General features: G+C 39.4%; 2 protein-coding genes across 3 annotated transcripts; both read left to right on the forward strand.

The window, feature by feature from the left end:
* The first annotated feature begins 1,295 nt into the window (after positions 1-1,295).
* Positions 1,296-3,729, forward strand: LOC124621859. Its single transcript, XM_047147317.1, has 2 exons — positions 1,296-1,374; positions 1,514-3,729. Exon 2 carries the CDS (start codon positions 1,540-1,542, stop codon positions 2,836-2,838), a length of 1,299 nt encoding a protein of 432 aa, XP_047003273.1. The 5' UTR covers positions 1,296-1,374; positions 1,514-1,539; the 3' UTR covers positions 2,839-3,729.
* LOC124621860 lies at positions 1,308-6,402 on the forward strand. Of its 2 annotated transcripts, XM_047147319.1 has the most exons (3): positions 1,314-1,463; positions 4,317-4,425; positions 5,334-6,402. In XM_047147319.1, the coding sequence occupies exon 3, from the start codon at positions 5,372-5,374 to the stop codon at positions 6,215-6,217; it is 846 nt and encodes a 281-aa protein (XP_047003275.1). In that variant the 5' UTR covers positions 1,314-1,463; positions 4,317-4,425; positions 5,334-5,371; the 3' UTR covers positions 6,218-6,402. The 2 variants fall into 2 exon arrangements, with proteins under 2 accessions (XP_047003274.1, XP_047003275.1); XM_047147318.1 differs by lacking the exon at positions 4,317-4,425 and having other exon boundaries at positions 1,308-1,463.
* The last annotated feature ends 13,187 nt before the right edge of the window (positions 6,403-19,589 follow it).

The raw sequence follows: 19,589 nt of genomic DNA on the forward strand, positions 1-19,589 counted from the left end.
GGCAAAATCCGTAGTGGTTCGCCCACTATGAAAATGAAACAATGTTGGTCGGTCGTCTGCTCGGAATCAAATGGGCTGAATGTGGAGCGGCGCCCGTAGAGCTGCACAGCGTTGGGCTAGAGGGTGCTGTGGTCGGTGTTAATCGTTTGCTCTCCTAGTGCCAACCTACAAGGACTCACCTACATTGTGGCATCATAGCTGTCGATACCACATAAGAAAGGCGCTGTACCCCTCTGAGACAAGTAATAACAGGGATCTTGTTTTGCTTGAAGCAGCCCCTCATATGTTTTCTGCAGAAGCAAAGCCAGTCTGCCTGTCTCGCTCTCTCGTATTCAGGTGTAGACCATGTCTGGTAGAGCCTCATCTCCCACCTGTCATAATACTCGAAATGTATTCACAACTGTGAATATGGATAACCATCAGCGGTGTAATGGAGTGACAACAATGTAAATCTGTACTGGACTGGGACTCGAAGCAGGATTTTCCACTTATCGCGAGTGTTCGCCTTATTATAATGTTATCCGAGCATGACTCAATGAAAATCTTTGCCGGACCTGGACTCGAACCCGGATTTCCCCTTAATGCGAGAGGGCACCTCACCTTTAGGCTATTCGAGTATGACTCTTCATGTATTTCATAACTGCTGTAGTCGCCACAGTGCCTGTTCGTTTGGACATGCATGCATGTTTAAAGGAACATTGCATGGTAATTCGGAATAGCGCAGGAGCTGCAATGTTGTCTCATAATACTGTCACCTAACTTGCATCAGGACAACATACAGTGCTACTCCACGAAGTATTATCTGCTTGCTAAGTTTGTTATCAACTGGAAACGAACACTAGTGATCAGAGGTCTCGATTGTTGCTAGTTCATAGCTAGGGAATCCAGACACCAAGGAAAAGTCAAACAAGGAGAGTATACGATAAAAATAACAACATTTGCAAAGTTTTTGCAAAATCATGGGCTTCTCAAGATAGACAGATCCAGAGCGTTGAGAAAATATTTGTTTTTCTGCGGTATGTCAGCCTAATCTTGAGAAATATCGAAATATTTCTGTGGAAATAAAATATGCAATGTACTATAGTTCTGCCGACGAAGAGAAATGCTTAAACATTGGCTATGAGTTCAAAAAGTTAGATATATCACATCTATCCCATTAATGTTGTCACAGAAGTACACTGTTAATTTGTACGTAATTGAGGAGTGAGTAGCACTGCGCAGTTTAAAAAAAAAAAAAAAAAATGAGGAAATAACGTGACCATAAAATTCACCAAAGACACTCTCTGTAGCAGTTTGACGCAGGTTTGACGTAAGCGCAACAAGCATTGTCTTTGAGTATGTGAGAGAAATCTGACATTTGTCGTGCTAATAAACGTACGTGTAACACGAAGAAAGTGGAAATCTTCAGTTTTGTGCTTCTGTATTTATAACAAACAGATTTTTAACTTGCTCCTATTATGGAGGTAAGTCATAAAGAGTTTCCGTAGTTTTGTAAAGTTTGCATAATCAACAGGTGTCAGGGCGGCGACAATACAAGAAATGGCAGAGCTTTTAGGGAAGCTCCGCAGCGCTTGGAAGACATGGAGGAAACAGCGTAAAGGAAGGCAAGAACGAGTATCTGATCCTCAGAAACTTATCGGCGTTACTGAACAATCGGACAAAGAACACATACATGCGGCAAGTATTGAAGATATAGATGCATGTGCCAACAAGGATAATAGTTCCGCGAACGTGAAGTCTACAGTTGACTCTCCTAATTCAGGGAAGGTATGCAATAATGAAGAGAACAAGAATGTGAACGAAACTCCGATTGAAGTGATCTGTGAGTATGCAAATGACGCAGATATTGACATTTACCGTGCTGAAGGCCTGACGGATAATGAATTGCGAACTATAATTTGTAGCTTAGCTGAAAAAATTTGCAGGGAGTTTCCGTCGTATTACGACTTTTGCATTATAGCAGACGAAGAGGACTATGATTCAGCGGACGAACTGAAGCATTACTTGTGCCGCACTTTCGACTTAACAGGATGTATGGTTCATGATGGCTTTTATCGTGCGGGTGCAGACATATTTTCCTGTTTTGAATTTATGATGTCGAGGAGCAGCAAAGTGCTGTTTTACTTAACAGACAATTTTAATGCAAGCCAGTTCTATCGCCGCATCCAGAGTGGAGCCGTTTTTCAGTCATTGATGTCCAGCGTTCAAGCCCACCGAGAAAAATGTGTACCAATATTCCCAAATGGTATTCCTAACTACATTCCACTACCCCTCTCAGGTATAGCAGGTCTGCATCCTAAATCGAAAGTAGCGTTGCGACAAAGTGTAAATACAACATATACCTTACCTCTCAGAGAAAAAAGAAAATGTTTAGATAGACTGAATGATGAAGAACGAAGGTTAGCATTCCGTGAACAGCTGCGACTTAGTGTGAGTGATTTCATTCAAAAGAAACAATTACAGAACTCAACATCAGAAACGCAACAAATTGAGAATGCCCATTCAGCAATTGATGTACACACCAGTACCAGCATTTTGCCAGAAGTTTCCTCAAACGTGAATGCTGGGAATGAACAGCCCACAGGTGACACCATAGCAGATACCCTTGCTTCCTTGCCGATGGATGATGAAGCACGGACATGTATAATGCAAGTAGTATCACAGTCCAGTCCACTACCTGCAACAAATGTGAGCATCACAAGTTCCTCAGCAGTGCATGTGGGAAATAAAGTTACTGTGAATTTGACTATAAATCCACCAGTGTCATACTCTGGAGGTACCACAGGTGATGCCATAATGAATGACAGTGATTCAGACAGTTTTTCTGAAAGTGAATGAGTCTAATATAGTGTTTCTGAAGAAGAGATTATCCATTTATGTTTACATGCTAAACAGTGCATCTCCTGGTTTTCAAGATGTGTGTTTATGATAACAACAGCAAACATAAGGGAACAATGATAGACAAAGCAATACCATATGCCAAAACAAGTTGGTAATAAGACATGTGAATATTCATAATTCATTCTAGTGCATTGGCTTATTTATAAGTGTCAAGATTCATTAATTGAGTAATGTAGACCATTATTCCCTTATTCCCACAAAAAGTTTTTGTGAATGAGGCTCTTATGTTCTGTGATTTTTTGATGAGATACTGTAAAATTTGCCGTAAAATGGTGTGGAGTAGAGATATTTGCCAGAACAAAATGTTTTGGCACTAAAAAACTTTTTGGTATGTGGCTGTGATGTAGATGTATCGTAAATTTGCAGCAGTAACTGAAATGCATCAGCAGTGAATAGATCTTGCCAGTTTTTAAAGCCAGTGGATGTTTTGTATCATTTGAATTTGTAAACTTGTTTTGTGTAAGTCATTTGTTGTTTTGTATAAGGTTTCATACAAGCTTTTTTCGCACTTCCACATTCACTATGAAGTTGCATTGTGTTGCAAGAGTGAGTAGTTGAAGGAAATGATTGCTTTAAGTATTACCATATGCACAAGAGAATGACTCTTATATTCATGCCCAGCAATTGTTTAAAATGATATTACACCAATAACACCATTGTTAGCATGCTCCTCTCAACCTCCCACATTGCTCGTTGATTGGAAATGCTTCTTCTTGCTCATTCTGATGATTGCTATTTGGCTCCATAAAAAGTATTATTGTGTACTTAGATGCATTATTACCTTGTACAGATTGATCATGAATTCAAGAGTTTTTTATTAACTTTTGCCTCACTTAGATTTATTATTATTATTATTATTATTATTATATTTTTTTAATTATATTAATTTGTTGGATCCTCCTTTCATCCTGGATGGTTAAGGCAGGGATCATAATGACCTTTTTCTGTAATGTGTTGCTCATTAGTTTCCACTACTGTATAAATGATTTAAACTTCAAAATAAGTTATCAGTCTTTTTATAAAGTAACAAAAATAGTTTTTGCCCAGGTGACATGTCTCAAGTTTAAAGTTGTATTGAGCACATGTGCAGATACTTGCATACACCGTTGCACTTAATAATAATTGTATCAGTGGATTATTTTTGAGGTTGAAGACACTGAAGCAGAGTCTGGTCCATTATAGCAACTGTTATCATGTGTTATAACTTGGTCACACCTTAGTTTCTTACAAATCATTCTTAGAGCATTTTGAGCAATTACTGAAGGTAACTTGTTCTCTTGAATCTGTTGAATATTAGTAAATATTTGCCTCCAGTGACTTGATAATCCAAGAGAGCTAAACGTTAAGGAAAGAGGAGTCTGTAATAACCATATTAGAGTGTAATATAAATGTACTGTTTTGGTTTTTGTCTTCAGGTCATGTTCAGATACCTACATGCTTTTACCAGTTAACAAAGTATTGAATTATAGTGAAAATTCATTGTGACATGGATTCTACATTTCAAGGAATGTTTAAAATAAAGTGGTTAGTAGATTTTCTATTGCTTCATATGTACATTAAAGTAGTAGGGTTTTTTATTATTATTTATTTTCCTCTTTATTTCATATTTCACATAGAGTCCTCTCTTCATGTGCTTATAAACACAGCGGGATCATCACAAAGTTACCCACGGCCACCATTTCGTTGATATGTTGCCATTGGTGCACCGCTTCTGACTAAATGCCAGTTAATTGTGTTTGTTGTAAAACTGTATTGAGATTGTGTGTCTGATGATGTTTCAAGTTATCAGACTACATGGGGTATCCTAATCGTTTTCTTTGTTTCAAATCCAATGTAGGGACTCTTCAGAATACTATCACAAAAAATTATCTTAAGTGTATTTGAGTCAAACATTGCTGCCAGTGTTTACTTTCCCTTTGTTCATAAATTTTTTAATGTGAGTACCACAGACGAAATTAAAATATAAAATACTTTGCTTCTTTTGTATAAGGGGCTGTTGCTTTGTCTAGTTTTCATTGTAACAGTTTTATGTCATGTGTATGTGAAAATAGAAATTTGTACAGTACCACCACATTTGTAGTATAAACTGTGTAATTTTGTTCTATAATTTTTTGTATGAACAGCTTGTTTTGTATAATAAAATTCTTGTGTACATAAATATTTCTAAAAGTTCTGTTTTATATCCATGTTCATAACATTTAGTGCTTCTTTGAACATTGTTGCTCTTTAATAAATACTGGGTTGAATCACTTTTTGGTAACAATTTGAGACAGAAAAATACCCAGCGAAGACACAACATTTCTACACGCTCGTAATATCAGGTTATAACATGGTAAAGTTGAGCCATACTATAGTGTTGTGCATTCTGTGTTAGTAATATCCTCCCGGTGTTGCAGTACGTTAGTAAGACTCATATTGATTTTCTATTGCAGGTGGCTATGTCTAATTAGAGAGGGAAAGTAACAAGACAATGCTCAGAGGATACATTGTACTGAATACTCCACAAAAAGCAGGAAATAATAAAGAAATTAAGAAATTTTTCTTTGGTCTGAAGAGGAAAGGGAAGAAGAAGTACCTCTCTGAGTATGTTCCCGATGTGAATGTTCCAGTAGAGCCACCTGACAGTCCCACTCCAGATGTTCCTGAACTAAAAGCCCCTGAACTTTTAACATGGCCACATGAAAAACTGGAGATGTTTCTGAAGGAAATTTTACTTGAGAAAAGTAAATCATTGAATTCAGTGCCAGTGGACCTGCTTCCTCGATATATAAATGAAGCGGTCAATGAAACCCATCCGTTTTCCATTCCTGAACAGTATGACTATTGTGTAGTTTGTGTACATGATGATTATGATGAAGCTGCCTCTCTTAAGAAGGAGTTGTATGATAAACATAAGCTTGTGGGTCATGTGATATGGGACTCTGCTGGGTTAGGAATGGATCAATTTTTTGCTTTTGAGGACTGCAAACTGAGAAGTACAAAAATCTTATTTTATGTAAGTGAGAAGTTTATATCAGATGAGTTTTGTTGTCATTTAGTAAGGGATACAGTTCTTTGTCCAAAAAGCATCGGTGAAATGAAAGCCGTTCCTGTTCTCAAGACGAATAATGTTAAGATGCCAGAATCATTGGAACTAGTGGACAGACTTACACTAGATAACATAAAACAGTTTGATTTTAGGTTGCCGTGCATCTTCACCACCCTAGTTAGGCAAGAGAAGATGAAACGCACATACGCGCAGCAAATGGAAATTGATACCATTAGACAACGTTATGTGATAGACTTCATTGAAGACAGATTGAAAGCTTGTGAGTAGTGATGACAGATTTACAATCATGTGGATGTGATTTTCAATTATACCAGTGAGTTCTGCATTTACAGTATATTAATTTCTTGTGTTCTTTTGATACGTTGTATAAGAAAAATGTGTTAAAACATAAGCCTGATGGTATTTTGTAGTAAAATAAAATGTACAGCATGAAATAGTTAAATTTTCTTCAATTTTGAAAATATTCTTCCCACCTCATAAACATGTAGAAAAACTTGTATGGTACACTGTCACTTTTATTGGTATGTAAGCTGCTTTCTGTGTAAATTATGTCTAAATAGTAAGTCATGTCAATGGTGATACAACATGTTATTGGATGCTGTAGCAAAATTTTAATGGAAAGACAGGTGAATAGCAAAAAGAAGAGGGTAATTAGAAGGAATGATAGATAGCAATGGTAAGTAACTTCTTGGTTAGCAACAAAAATACACAAAACTAAAGAAGGATGATCTGTACTTTCAAGAGAGAGAGAGAGAGAGAGAGAGAGGGAAAATCAAGTATGTTATGCGAATGCTTGGTGTCTGTTCTTTCAGATGTGCAGAAGAACACATACCACACATTCCAATAACTGATTCACCACAGTGGGCAATGCATCCACCCTTCAATGTGGATGCACATTCATGTTAGACCTCAAGTGGGAATCTAAAATTAGCGACTGTGGAGAGTACAGACAGGGAATGCGGATAGATGGCACTAGGTGTGCGTGTGGGTCGGCAGGGAGGTGTGCTGAGATAGCCCACACAATTGCGATACACACTGTGTCCGAGTGGTTCAGTGGTTAACACTTCTGCCTCGTAAGCAAGAAATCCCGGTCTGGCACACATTTTCACTTGTCGCTGCTGATTCTGCATAAGTCCCAATGCAGCTGACATCAATAATTCCTTTCCTATCTTCCCCCTCCACCTTCATTTTACATAAAATTAAGTATTCTGTTGAAGATAATTTTTTTGATTTCGCATCATTCTTCTCATTTTTATCTGTCATTCTCATTTTGTCATAATTACTTTTAAGAACATTTGACAATACTAGAAATACCAGAATCACTGTTTAAACTTAAACAATGGAAAATCCAGTGGCCAGAGACTGATCGTGTGTGTGAATTCTGCTTTTTTTTGTGTGTGTGTGTGTGTGTGTGTGTGTGTGTGTGTCTTCTACTTTAGAAGATCTTTTGGCTGAAAGCTCAGATGTATAGCAGATATTGTGGTCTCTCTGTCGTGCCGGCCTGCTGAACGTCTCTTCTACATGATGAGTAGCAAACTATTTTCATAACATCGATTCACTGTTTTTAAAATATTTATGTTAAATAAATAACAGTTTTTGCTTCTCACGAAAATTCCATTTGTTCAAAGATTTATTACCTTTTCTCATATTTTATTAGCTTGTAGATAGACATTTATGCCTCTTCAGTGTGTGTGGATATTGACATTACACTCTGTTGTATGGCAGGAATGGAATTCTTTTTAATGAAATAATTTGTCTTAAGATACATATAAGCATTTGTACTCAATCATTTAACAATGGAAAATCTGAGAATGGAATGATGATATGTATATTAGGAGGACTGAGGAAACAACAGTCGGGCACTTTTAATAATAGACCTTTACATTAGTTGTCAGGCAGAATATATAGACAGAAGGAAACAAACACACACACACACACACACACACACACACCACACACACACACACACACACAGTCCTACACTTTCTCTATGTTGTGAGGAGCAGTTTATCCAATATTCATTACTGCTGTTGATATTGTCTCATAGGGATTCTGCATCTCAATCAGTTTACCAAAATTTTCGCAGGTCTGAGTTTGTGACAAAGATACTGAATGCTTACATGGTTGGATTCTGAATATATAGCAAACATTGGTATTTTGGGTACAAAAGTCATGAATAAAATTGTTGTGTTAACTGTTTGTCAAAATTTTATATTCATATTCACACTGCAGATACTTTGTAATATTATCCACAAAACTTCTCACCTGGAGAACTGCATTTGAGTAATTTATCTAGTTTTCAAATTTTTCCTGTTGCTTGCTTTTCAATATTTCCCTGAGAGCTGGGTAATATTCTCCTTAATTCATCAAAAAATTGTCATCCAACCTGTTTCATGGTGAATAAAGTTACATCAGCATATGCATCTTTAACATATTGTACTGTGAACAATGGGGAATTAGGAATGATTAGCCAACAGGAATAAACCTTGCTTAGTCAGGTTATTTTTGCAAACCATAGGAAAGGAGAGGACAATAATCTGAGTATAAAGTATTGCTGTGCATTGTAGCAATGAAGTTAAGGTACATTTAATATGAGACCCACCTCCTCCCTCTCCTCCCATTATGGGCCGAGAGATGTGCTAGAAGCTGCAACATAATGACTGAGAAAACGCCGCTTCTGTTTTACAGAAAATTGCATCACTCTGTGTGATTTGTGCTTTGATGCTAACCACACTTGTCACTCTCCAGCTATGCAGAAATATTTCATATATGTGGTGTCTAATCTTTTAGTCATGTCTGAAAGAACAGGCACCACATATATAATTAAGGTGAAGATGACCAATTGATTACTTCAGTGCAGATGCACACCATGCTCGAATTCCTATGGGAGTCAGCAAAATGCCATGATTAATGAGGATAATGGGCAAGGGATATGGCATCAGTAGAGTGTGGATAAGTTGCGAATTTTGATCTGATGGAGGTGTGCTGGGGTAGTCTGTGCAGTTGCGATAACCACTGTATCTGGATGGCACAACGGTCATCGCATCTGCTTAATAAGCAGGAGATCCAGGCTTGAATCCCAGTCCAGCGCAAATTTTCAATTTTCCCCATTGATTTAAATCAATTGCCACTAGCAGCTAATGTCATTAATTCCTTTGTATTGTAGAAATATTTAACATCACATATGCAAGAGCCATGCGGTCTAAGGCATCTTGTCAGGTCTGGGCAGCTCCCCCCTGTCGGAGGTTCGAGTTCTGCCTCGGGCATGGGTGTGTGTATTGTCCTTAGCATAAGTTAGATTAAGTAGTGTGTAAGCTTAGGGACCTCACTACATATGTAAGATCACTAAAGTCGCAAAATTTAGTGCATTTGGATGTAAGTAGCAGCTTAGAGCAAAACATGCTCCTGAATAGTAAATATTTGGTATTAACAGCTGCTGTGTGGTCAGTGAACTGCAGAGGAGGATTGTGAAATACTTAAAACAGCAGAGGAGTATTGAAATTGAGGCTATTTGACAACTATTAATAATGTAAATGTCATTTGGCACTGTTGGTGGGGATACCCTAGGTACAGGGAAGGTTGAGCCACCTGTCAGAAAGTGTGTTCTTCCTCCACACACATTGGTCCCTTTCCTTGTAGATATGAGAGAGCTGTCAGATGTGCATGTGTTGAATGTAGGTGAGTGTAATGGAAGTGTGTATAGTATAGTATTATGTTTATGGTGTAGGAAGGTGGCAGAAGGGAGAGGGTGAAACCCATTGCAGGCACATAACCTACTCCACCACCCAGGTGCAGTAATGAACTTGGCTACATGCAGGTTGGTATAAAAAATTAAAAATACATTACCCACATAATTTTCTGATGTCACAGATATATGATGGTCTTTCAAAGCTTACATTTGAATGAAAAAAATAACTTGTATAATAAATGCTAGCCAGCAAGATATGGTGCTTTTTAACAATGAAATTGTGCACCGTGTAATGTCAGTACAGGTTGCACACTTTATCTTGGTCCCTCTGTGAGTGGTGCAAGTCAACTGACTTTGTGCCACTCTAGAATGTTTATGCTTGTGCTACGTAACAGTATTGTGTGCTGTAGCAATAAGTATCTGTTAGGAGTGTAGTGTTGATCTGTGTGTGGTGTTGTGCATAGTGATTGCTAATAATGTTTACAAAATGAGCAAAGAGGCTGTACTTGGTCCTTTTAGCAACTCACCATCACCTTTTGTGTCACTTCTCTGACACTTTAATCCATTATGTGTTCATTTCTTTTATAAGCCACAGGCTGGCTGCTGTGGAATGAGGTGGTAAGCCTTGTCTCAGCAGTCAGTGTGTTACGAGGCCATCACAAGCTTCTTCCTCCAACATGCTCCACTCAGCAGCCAGGTAAAAGTGTGCAATCTGTAAGTTAGCTTGCATAATGTGGGCTGCGAAAGAGAGAATGTTCCAAAAATTATAGAAGTCATGTTATTTGAAGAATGTTGCATGCATCATTTTACAGGCACTGCCATAATTTGCAGTATTATTGTTTTGTGAGTAGTATAAGCTCACCAGACAATAAAGTCACACTCTTTAAAAGAGCAAACTGATTGCTTTGGAGTGCTGTAGACAGAGTAGGACTGGTACCAGGCAGTTCTTTCATAATGTCCCTCTTGATCATGTAGCTGTTCCATGTATATACAGCTATCTGCCAATGGCACTTATTTTTGTCACATTAGTGGCTCTTTTTTACAGATCTGATAATTGCAGTAACCTGAAACTTGTGATTGTGAATTTTATAGCATATGTGATCAAGACTAACATCATGAATAAAGTGCCAAACAAGATTGCAGAGTTATTTACAGACTTTAGGTCTGGAATTGGTGTCAGTCAGTCATGTTACTCTCGACCATTGTCATAAGTCGTGGCAGGGATGTGGTGTGTACGTGCCTGTCATTTTTATGGGATCAGTGCAGTAAGATGGGCGGATGTGGAGATGTGACAGAAAGGAGCTATCATGCTTGAATGTGCCAATGACAACACTGTGAATGACAGTGCCCTATTTGTTGGCATATCAAGACACTGTCCAGTGTTTGTGCCAAAAATGATGCACCACTCACTGTCATACAACAGCATAACGACAGAAATCATAAAAATACCTAACCAACAAGGACTTGAGACAAGTGATAGGAATTGCTACTGACTGTGGACACAGTTCCATCTTGGATCATTCTTAGAGTGTGAAGGGAATGCAATACATTGGACATTTGAAGTTGGGTACCTTGCAAAGAGTCATTGTTCACAGTAGCACATAAAACTTTGTCTTCAGTGGGCCAAACAACAGAAAAGCTGGAAAGTAGGTGACTTGAAGCACATAGTGTGGTCCACCACATCATGGTTTTGCCTCTTTCCAAATGATGCAAGTTGTCAAGTGCACAGGCAGCTCAATGAGGCATTTAACCTGCATTGTGTGGAGGGTATAATTTGGGCCACAGGCAGTTCTGTGATGTTTTTCAGGTGTTTTTTTTATACCAGTCCCACTCAGGTTACAAGGATGTTTATTTCAGTGTTCACAGAGACCGAGTGCTGCCCTTTGCTACACACACACACACACACACACACACACACACACAGTGTGCTAGTTCAACCTTATCCCAACTTGACTGACATGTTAAGTCACCCATTCTTAGTCCCATAGTTGGAACAGTCAGTGAAAGGTAACAATCAACATCCCCATAATTTGGTACCTCACAGTACTTGGGAGACACTCTTCCTTGCCTAACTGAGGCCATTACCAAGGCTACAGGCAGTGTTACATGGTTTATTAAATAAAAAAATTTAAAGTAAAAAAAATTCAAAACCCGTACTGCAGTTTTTCTATTGCAATTAAAGTACGATAACTAGATTTGATTGCTATCTGCAACCATCTTCAAATCTGTAAACAGATGAACAAAAAGTAGCCTAAGAAAATTTGTACAATCAAGTAGGATATAAAAACTCTGTATAAAAGTTGACCAAAAACTTAACTTCACGCCATTGTTGTCTTAATAATTTTAAATTTCACTTAGATGTAGAGATAATATTTTTAAGATTTCTGGTCTAAAATCCTTTTGGCAGGTTTGCAATCTGACCTGCACACCGTAATGTCTTGGTATTCAGAATGCCTCACCTTGCATGACTATAGCTAATGATGCTTTCCAGTATACATTCACCTCTTTTTTACATTTTGAATGATATGTTACCTTTTAAGTTGTAACATATTTTGTACTACACTGCTAAATGGATTTGTCAAATGTTCACTTTTAGTGTTATAATTGGCTCCATATTATATTTTTGTTCAGCTTTTGTACCCTAAATGATTGTACAAATTTTTTTAGGCTACTTTTCCTCCATTTTTAGAGATTACAGATAGTGACTAAAACTAGTTATCGTACTTTAACTGTAATAGGAAAATTGCTGTCTAGGATTTAAAAGTTTTTTGCCTTAAAAAAATTTTACTTAATAAATGACATCAAGACGGCAGCCTCCTTCCTGATATCAGACTTTGCTATTGTTACCTGGTATTAGCGGGCTGTCTCATGAGGGTTACTAATCTACTTTACACTTGCTATTTTTATTGTATAGAGTGTGCCCATGATGATATTCTTTCTGTCCTTACTTCTCTTCCATAATGCACATCTTGAGTCAGTAATTAATGGGTTGTAAGCAGCCTGAACACCCCTCACTTTTGTTACCATCCGAAGTTTTTCCTCTGCTCTCATCACAAAGAACCACCCAGCCATTCCAAAAGCTAGTCTTATTTATGTGTTATGTGTGTACAGCATGCAGATGGCATTTTCTGCTGCCTGAATTAACAGCTGTGACGCTTGAAAGTTACTCCTGGACCATCTTTCATCGTATGTATTTGTTATCAGTGAATTACATTGTTACATTGTTTGAAATTAACTGTGTTTTATATTATGTGGAATTGAACTAAAGGCACCAGTAAGCTCATCGTTTCCTACAAAGGTAAGTAATAGAGGAGAGCAACGTGGATGTGAAGTTACGTCTACAAAAATCATTCTGGTATAAGGACATTAATGTTACATGATGGATTAGTGAGCTTGGTTGCCTTAACCAGTAAGAGAGTGATAACTGAGAGAGAGAGAGAGATGAGAGGAGGAGGGGCAGGCAGGCAGCCAGCCATCAGTCTGAAATTCATTGGGTGCATCTCTGCATGCTAGTCTTTCTTAGGAAAGTCTTCTCATATTTTCATAACTACTCCACCGTAAATTCATTTTAACCTGCTGACTGCAATGAAACCTTGTTCTCCCTCAACAGTTATTAGACCACACTTTCCCTTCATTACCAAATTAAATATTGTTGACATGTTGGATCAATCTATCCCTTGTTTCAGTCGCATTGTGCCATGAAGCTTTTCTTCCCCAATTCACTTCCAAATGTCTTCATTAGTTACTCGATTACCCAAAAAATCTTCACCGTTCTTCTGTTAAACTACACTGAAAGCTAAATCTTCCATTCTCATCTTGACTGCTCTGTGTACATATTGATTGCATTCCTCTTCCACGGAGAGAGTCTGTGGATAGGGGGCACTCGGCGGGAGTTTGGGTCAGCCTTAAAGCACACCAAAATAGTCTGCACAGATGTGATAGCACTATGTCCTGGATGGTGCAGTGTTTAATGGATCTGTATAGTAAACAGGAGATCCCAGGTTTGGCTCCTGGTCCAGCACACTTTCCACTCGTCACTGCTGATTCTGCGTAATGTCCCGATACTGTTAACATCAGTAAACCCTTTCCTTTCTTCCCCCCCCCCCCCCCCCTCCACCTTTGATTTACATTTAAAACTTCCACCCCAATCAAATACTTCCAAAATAGACTTCCTAACAGTTAAATCTATATTCAATGCTCATGTACTTGTTTTTTAGGAAAGCATTTCATGTTACAGCCAGCTTGTATTTTATATCCTCTTTTTATCATTCATCATTAGTTACTTTACTGCTCAAACAGAAAAACTTATCTACTACTGTCGGCATCTTATTTCCTCATCCAATTCCACCAACGTCACCCTTGTTTCTATTTTCATCAATGTTCATTTTATAACCTCTGTTCAAGACACCATCAATTTCTTTTCAAATTATTTTCCAGTTCCTTTGCCATTTCTGGCAAATTAAAATGTCATTAACAAGCTGTAAATGCCAACACCAAGTGTCATATAGTATTTATTTCTTCTCACTAAACTTTAATTTTCCCAATTGACTGAGGACTCATCTCTGCCATTATTCCCCCCCTTCTCCTCGCCCTACTCTCCAGCTAACAATCAACTTAAAATGTGGGTCATCTTTTTCATAATATGAAATTTACTGTAACTTAAAAGGACAAATTTTCTGTTTCCTTTCATGAATTTTCAGTTATATACTACAAATACTGCTGCATGGAAAGATCTGTGGTTGGGCATACAAACCTTTAGTGGATTGTTTTGCAAGCAGTACAAATCACATTCTAATCAAAATCTCAAATATTGGCATCATCTGGGAACTTTTGAGAATGTTCAGTTTATGCATTAATGATTTTGCTTTACTTCCCTCTGGTGCTCACATAGATACTTATTGAAATGCTGTAGGGAGCTGGTTTTTAGTAGTAGGATACTGAGATATTATTGTACTAACAAATTTAATAAAAAATGAATCACTATATTGCCGCAACAAAGAGATAAAATTCTCAGATTCTCAGCAGCTACCTACAGAATTTAATTTACTAGTGACTTTACTTTTTTGAAGCAAGGCAACTGGTGGTAGACTTAACAAAACCTCTAATATAACATTTAAGAAAATAATCTTAAGAAAAATTTTATTACATCTTGACATTAAATCCAAGCCTAAACACAGATGTTTAATAAGATAAACAATGTGGCATTTTACAGTAAATTCCCAGGACAATAACATTTGGCATCCACTAGCAAGTAACACATATTGCACATAATAAGGAAAAGTAAGCAATCCATAAAATACAATTAGTTGGTCATGCAGACAAGGTACCTATGTAGGCCCAAGATAATGTCTTCCTCATGATTGACAACACTCAGTCTGGTTGGCCAGGTGAATTTTTAGGCTCTCGCTTTAGTACTGTTAACAGAGAGAACAGATACTTTTTGATTGACCATTTCTTTTACTAAACATTCTTTTAGTAGAACTCACAGAATAAATCTCACTTGTACTGAAGATATCCTGTAACATATAAACTAATAGTTATGATTTTAGAAAAAATTTCACCACCAAAAGACACTGCAGACAGTTTGGAAAAAGCGAGCTATGCACTGAAATCACATTGTGTGCTACTTAATTTAGATACCGCCAGTTAGCCAGACGCAGGCAAGAGGCTTCCACACAGTGAATATAATAGTCAAAAAATACACAGTAAAATTCCTTGACTAACATCACTTCAAATATTCACAAAACTGCTCCACAACAACAATGGATAACCAGGATGACAGGTAAGGAAATAGCCCTTTTCACCCAAAAACTATAAACATTGTAGCTGTAATGGAATGCTCACCATAAGTTCCAGATGGTAGGAACATAATCAGCTGCTGCTGCAATCGGTTGGTCGTACCTACCAGTCTCCCTCGTTTTCAATCCTTTGGAACTGGCTGACAGGAAACCAGCCCAGTGCCAAAGTGGACACAGGCTTCTTCTGAATTATCCAAGTACAATTAGGTGCAGAAGCAACATACCGATATAACTCTGTATCGGGTAATTTGCACTGATCTGGCCAGCACAGGGCATAACATAACTCACTCTACTAACATGTCAAAAGTAGCAGATTATTTTCACCTGAAAACAAAAACTCAGTAATTTTGGGTCCTCTCAACGTACTGATACTGGATTTGGCCTTGGGCTGTGACATAATTGGGTTGCAGCAAGTGATGTCATCTGTCTTGTAAACTGACACGGCCAGGAGAGTGGTGTGCTGACCACAAACCTGTCCATATCCACATCCAGAGACGCCTGTGGGTTGAGGACGATACGGCGGCCTGTCCGTACCATTTGGGTCTTCATGGCCTGTTCGAGTGGAGTTTAGTTGTAAGTGATGTCATATGTGTGCAAACGGATTTTTTGTGTCGATATATCTTTTTGAATGTATGTTGTGGAGACACTGACCTGTTGCACTGCCCAAGGTCTAAAGTAGTTTGAAAAGTGACAGTCTGGTTGTGAGTTTGCAAAGCATTATCAAAGGCTGTGGTTAATCCCTAATTTCTGTATTATTTGAAAAGAACCCATCTTGACCCATGAAGTTGGGAAATGATAAAATTTTGAAGACCGAATAACAAAAAACATAATTTCACATATATTCCCACTGGACAGTCCATCATACTAATGCCTGATATTTCCTCAAATGTGAAGTATCATAGTAAATTTGTATCTGTACATAAATTCCAGTCTTAGAGGGATTTGACATTGCAATTTTGCAGAGTCTGCTCCTGCATACAAAACATGGGTTCTCCTGAGGATCAATGCATATAAATCTTCAGTCTTGATCAGTGAGATTTTATACTACTCTTTAGAAAGTAGCTATATTGTGGTCATAAAAACTGATTTCATTGACTTCCAAGTTGTGTTTCGTGTCACTGAGGCTGTGGACCCCGTTGAAAACCACAGTATGTCAGCCATTCAGAAACCACATAACATTTTACAGTACGAAGAAGATGGTCCAGATTCTACATTTTGCCTAGTGTTCTTTGTGCACAAGTTGTCCCACACTAAAGAACACCATAAGAGTAGTTTCTTTCACAGGAAAGTTAGAGTAGACTGTAAATACTTTAGGAGTAAAAGAGACCACTTGCTGAAAAGCAGGAGCATTGAGTCATCAAAAGATGCACACACAAAAAAAGGAAGAAAACTTACCAGCTTTCCGTTTAATCGTTTTTTGAGGTAGAGTACACGAGTTTTCTGGCTCAGAATGCAGGTGGGAAGGTGTATGGGTTCAACATGTGATGCTACCATTGTCAGAGCCACTGGGGAGCAGTGCACACTGTTGGTGACATAGGAACATGAATTGAGAGGGGGTGACAGGACAAAGTGAGGGGAAACTGTTGCCTGAAGGTTGGGGGGACAGTGGCTTGGTGGAGATTGAGACCAGGAGTGAAGGACTGTTGCAAGGCTAACCCCCATTCACACATTTAAGAGAAGGATCCAAATGGCCTGGGTTGTGAAGGAGCCGTTGAAATTGAGCGCATTACACTCTGCTGTTTGTTGTATCACTGAGTGAGCAACTTTGTTCTTGGCAACAGTTCAGCAGTGGGCATTTATTATGGACAGCTGGTTGATGGTAATACTGAACTACAAAGCTGTGTGTAGTTTCAGCAGAGTTGGTATATGACATGACTGCTTTCACTGAAGGCCTGGTCTCTGATAGGATTGAATAAAAGCTTGTGGCAGGACTGGAGTAGGAAGCACTACGTAGATAGAACAGATCTGTACCTAAACATCCTCCTTGCAGACAAAGGCACCACCACTGTCTTGACAAGTTGCAGTGACTACCTGCCTGCTGCCTACTGTTGAGTCCTCTAGCCACAAACTCCGTCATAGTGGTCTATCCCAAAAACCCAATGTAACCTCTAATTCCTATTGAAATCCATAGTCCCTTCTGAGGACCTCACCCCAAGTCCATCTCTCTGTCCTAACCTAAATGACGCACTGAACACCACCCTTCTACATGCTACCCAAAATCCACAAAGCCAGCAATCCTGGACACCCTATTGTGCTAATACTGAAAGAATTCCCACTTTTGTTGACCAACATCTCCAAACAACTTCCTGAAACTTAGCCTTCCACATCAAAAGGTACCACTTCCTTCGCCAACTTGTCACCCCCCACCTGTTTACCTCCTGGATCCGTACTCATCACTGTTGATGTCACCTCCCTATATACCAATGTGCCTCATGCCCATGGCCATGCTGTTATCGAACATTACCTCTCCCAGTATTCTTCAGACGCCACACACACTAACTCATTCCTTCCACACCTTACTAACTGCACATAACTATTTTTCCTTTGAAGGTATGATAAACAAACATATCCATGACACATTTATGCCCCCCCCCCTCCCCCCGGGGGCTCATGGTCCTTTCGCGAGTACGTGCGTGGTGAGCGCGAAGCCCCAAGCCTGCCTTCTTTCCCAGGATGCTTTTCCTTTCCCTTCCCCTTCTTTCTTGTCCTTGCTCCTTCCCCTCCACCCTCTCCTCTCCCTCTCTTGGCGTCCTTGTTTATGTTGGTCCCACTATCCTCCTGGTTATGTTGGCTTTGCGATTTTGTTTTGTTGCGTAATCACCTCATCCTTTTGGCATCCTCTGGTCCCCCTCTGGGGTTTGACCTCCATTACTAAATTTCTATTACATAGTGTGAGCCATTTGGGGAAGAGCACTTACCTAGTGTCTCCGGCATGTGCCCTCCTAGTTCCTTCCATCTTTTCCTTCACGTCATTGATGCTAGGGTACATAGCCAGCACAATAGCCAGCTCTTGTGGTGGGGTCGCTATGTACCCTTTTGGTTGAGCCCCTGAAAACACAGGGATCACACTTCTGATACCTGAGCTGTGACCACCTCTTGTAAGCCTAGGAGTGGTTGCTTGTCATCCTGGAGCATCGGAACTCCCAGCAATGGCCGCCGTGCCAGACGGCCTTTGCTGTGGCTGGGTGGTGCCGGTGGGGAGAGCCCTTGATCAGAGTGGGTGGTATGAGGATGGATGCTATGCAAATGGAATGCATGTGGGTCCAGAACTCTGGCCGTTTTTCTATGGCCATCTCTTTGAATGGAACTGATTCTTTTAGGGCTGCTTCTTTTGCCCCTTCGGCCTTCCCTTCCATGACTACCCCCTAGGAGGAGGGTCAGGCTTGTCGGCTAGGGGCAAAACCTTTCCCCGCTCTCTGGTCTGATGGGGATACTTTCACCAATACCAAACCTTTATTTTAGTGGAACAGATTGACGACAAGTTAGGCGAAGTGGACTCCCTAAGCAAGTGCGGCCGGGTTTGTTGTTGATCAAAACTGCATCAGCTGCCCTTTGTGCCTGTGACCATCTTGGCACAATTCCTGTGTCCATTATCCCCCACCAGTCTTTGAATGTGGTTCAAGATGTAATTTTTCACAGGGACCTCATCCTTCAAACTGATGAGGAGCTTAGGAACAATCTAGGACGGCGGGGTGTTCACTTTGTTCGGCATGTTCAGAAGGCCCCGAAGGACAATTGCATTGATACTGGTACCTTTATCCTGACCTTTGAAGGGAATACCTTCCCTGAGAAGGTCAAGATTATGGTTTATCGATGTGACATGAAACCGTACATACCACCACCTATGACATATTTTAAGTGTTTCCGTTTCGGACATGTCTTCCCACTGTTCACAGACCCCTCTCTGTGGTGACTGTGGACGTCCACTCCATGAGGGGAGTTCCTGTGTTCCACCTCCTGTGTGTGTTAATTGTCATGGCAATCATTCTCCACAAGTTCACAGTTCATCGGATTGCCTGGCTTATAAGAAGGAAAAGAAGATACCGGGGTATAAGTCCCTTGATTGTCTAACCTACACTGAAGCTCGTAAGAAGTATGCACATCTTCATCCTGTGTCAATGACGTCTAGCTATGCTTTAGTTACATCTTCACC

This window comes from Schistocerca americana, chromosome 7 (assembly GCF_021461395.2).
Source record: "Schistocerca americana isolate TAMUIC-IGC-003095 chromosome 7, iqSchAmer2.1, whole genome shotgun sequence".
Lineage (NCBI taxonomy): Eukaryota > Metazoa > Arthropoda > Insecta > Orthoptera > Acrididae > Schistocerca > Schistocerca americana.

Bases quoted from the DNA above. Each gene is read 5' to 3' on its own strand.
- LOC124621859 (XM_047147317.1), top strand. From the start codon at position 1,540: ATGGCAGAGCTTTTAGGGAAGCTCCGCAGCGCTTGGAAGACATGGAGG.
- LOC124621860 (XM_047147318.1), top strand. From the start codon at position 5,372: ATGCTCAGAGGATACATTGTACTGAATACTCCACAAAAAGCAGGAAAT.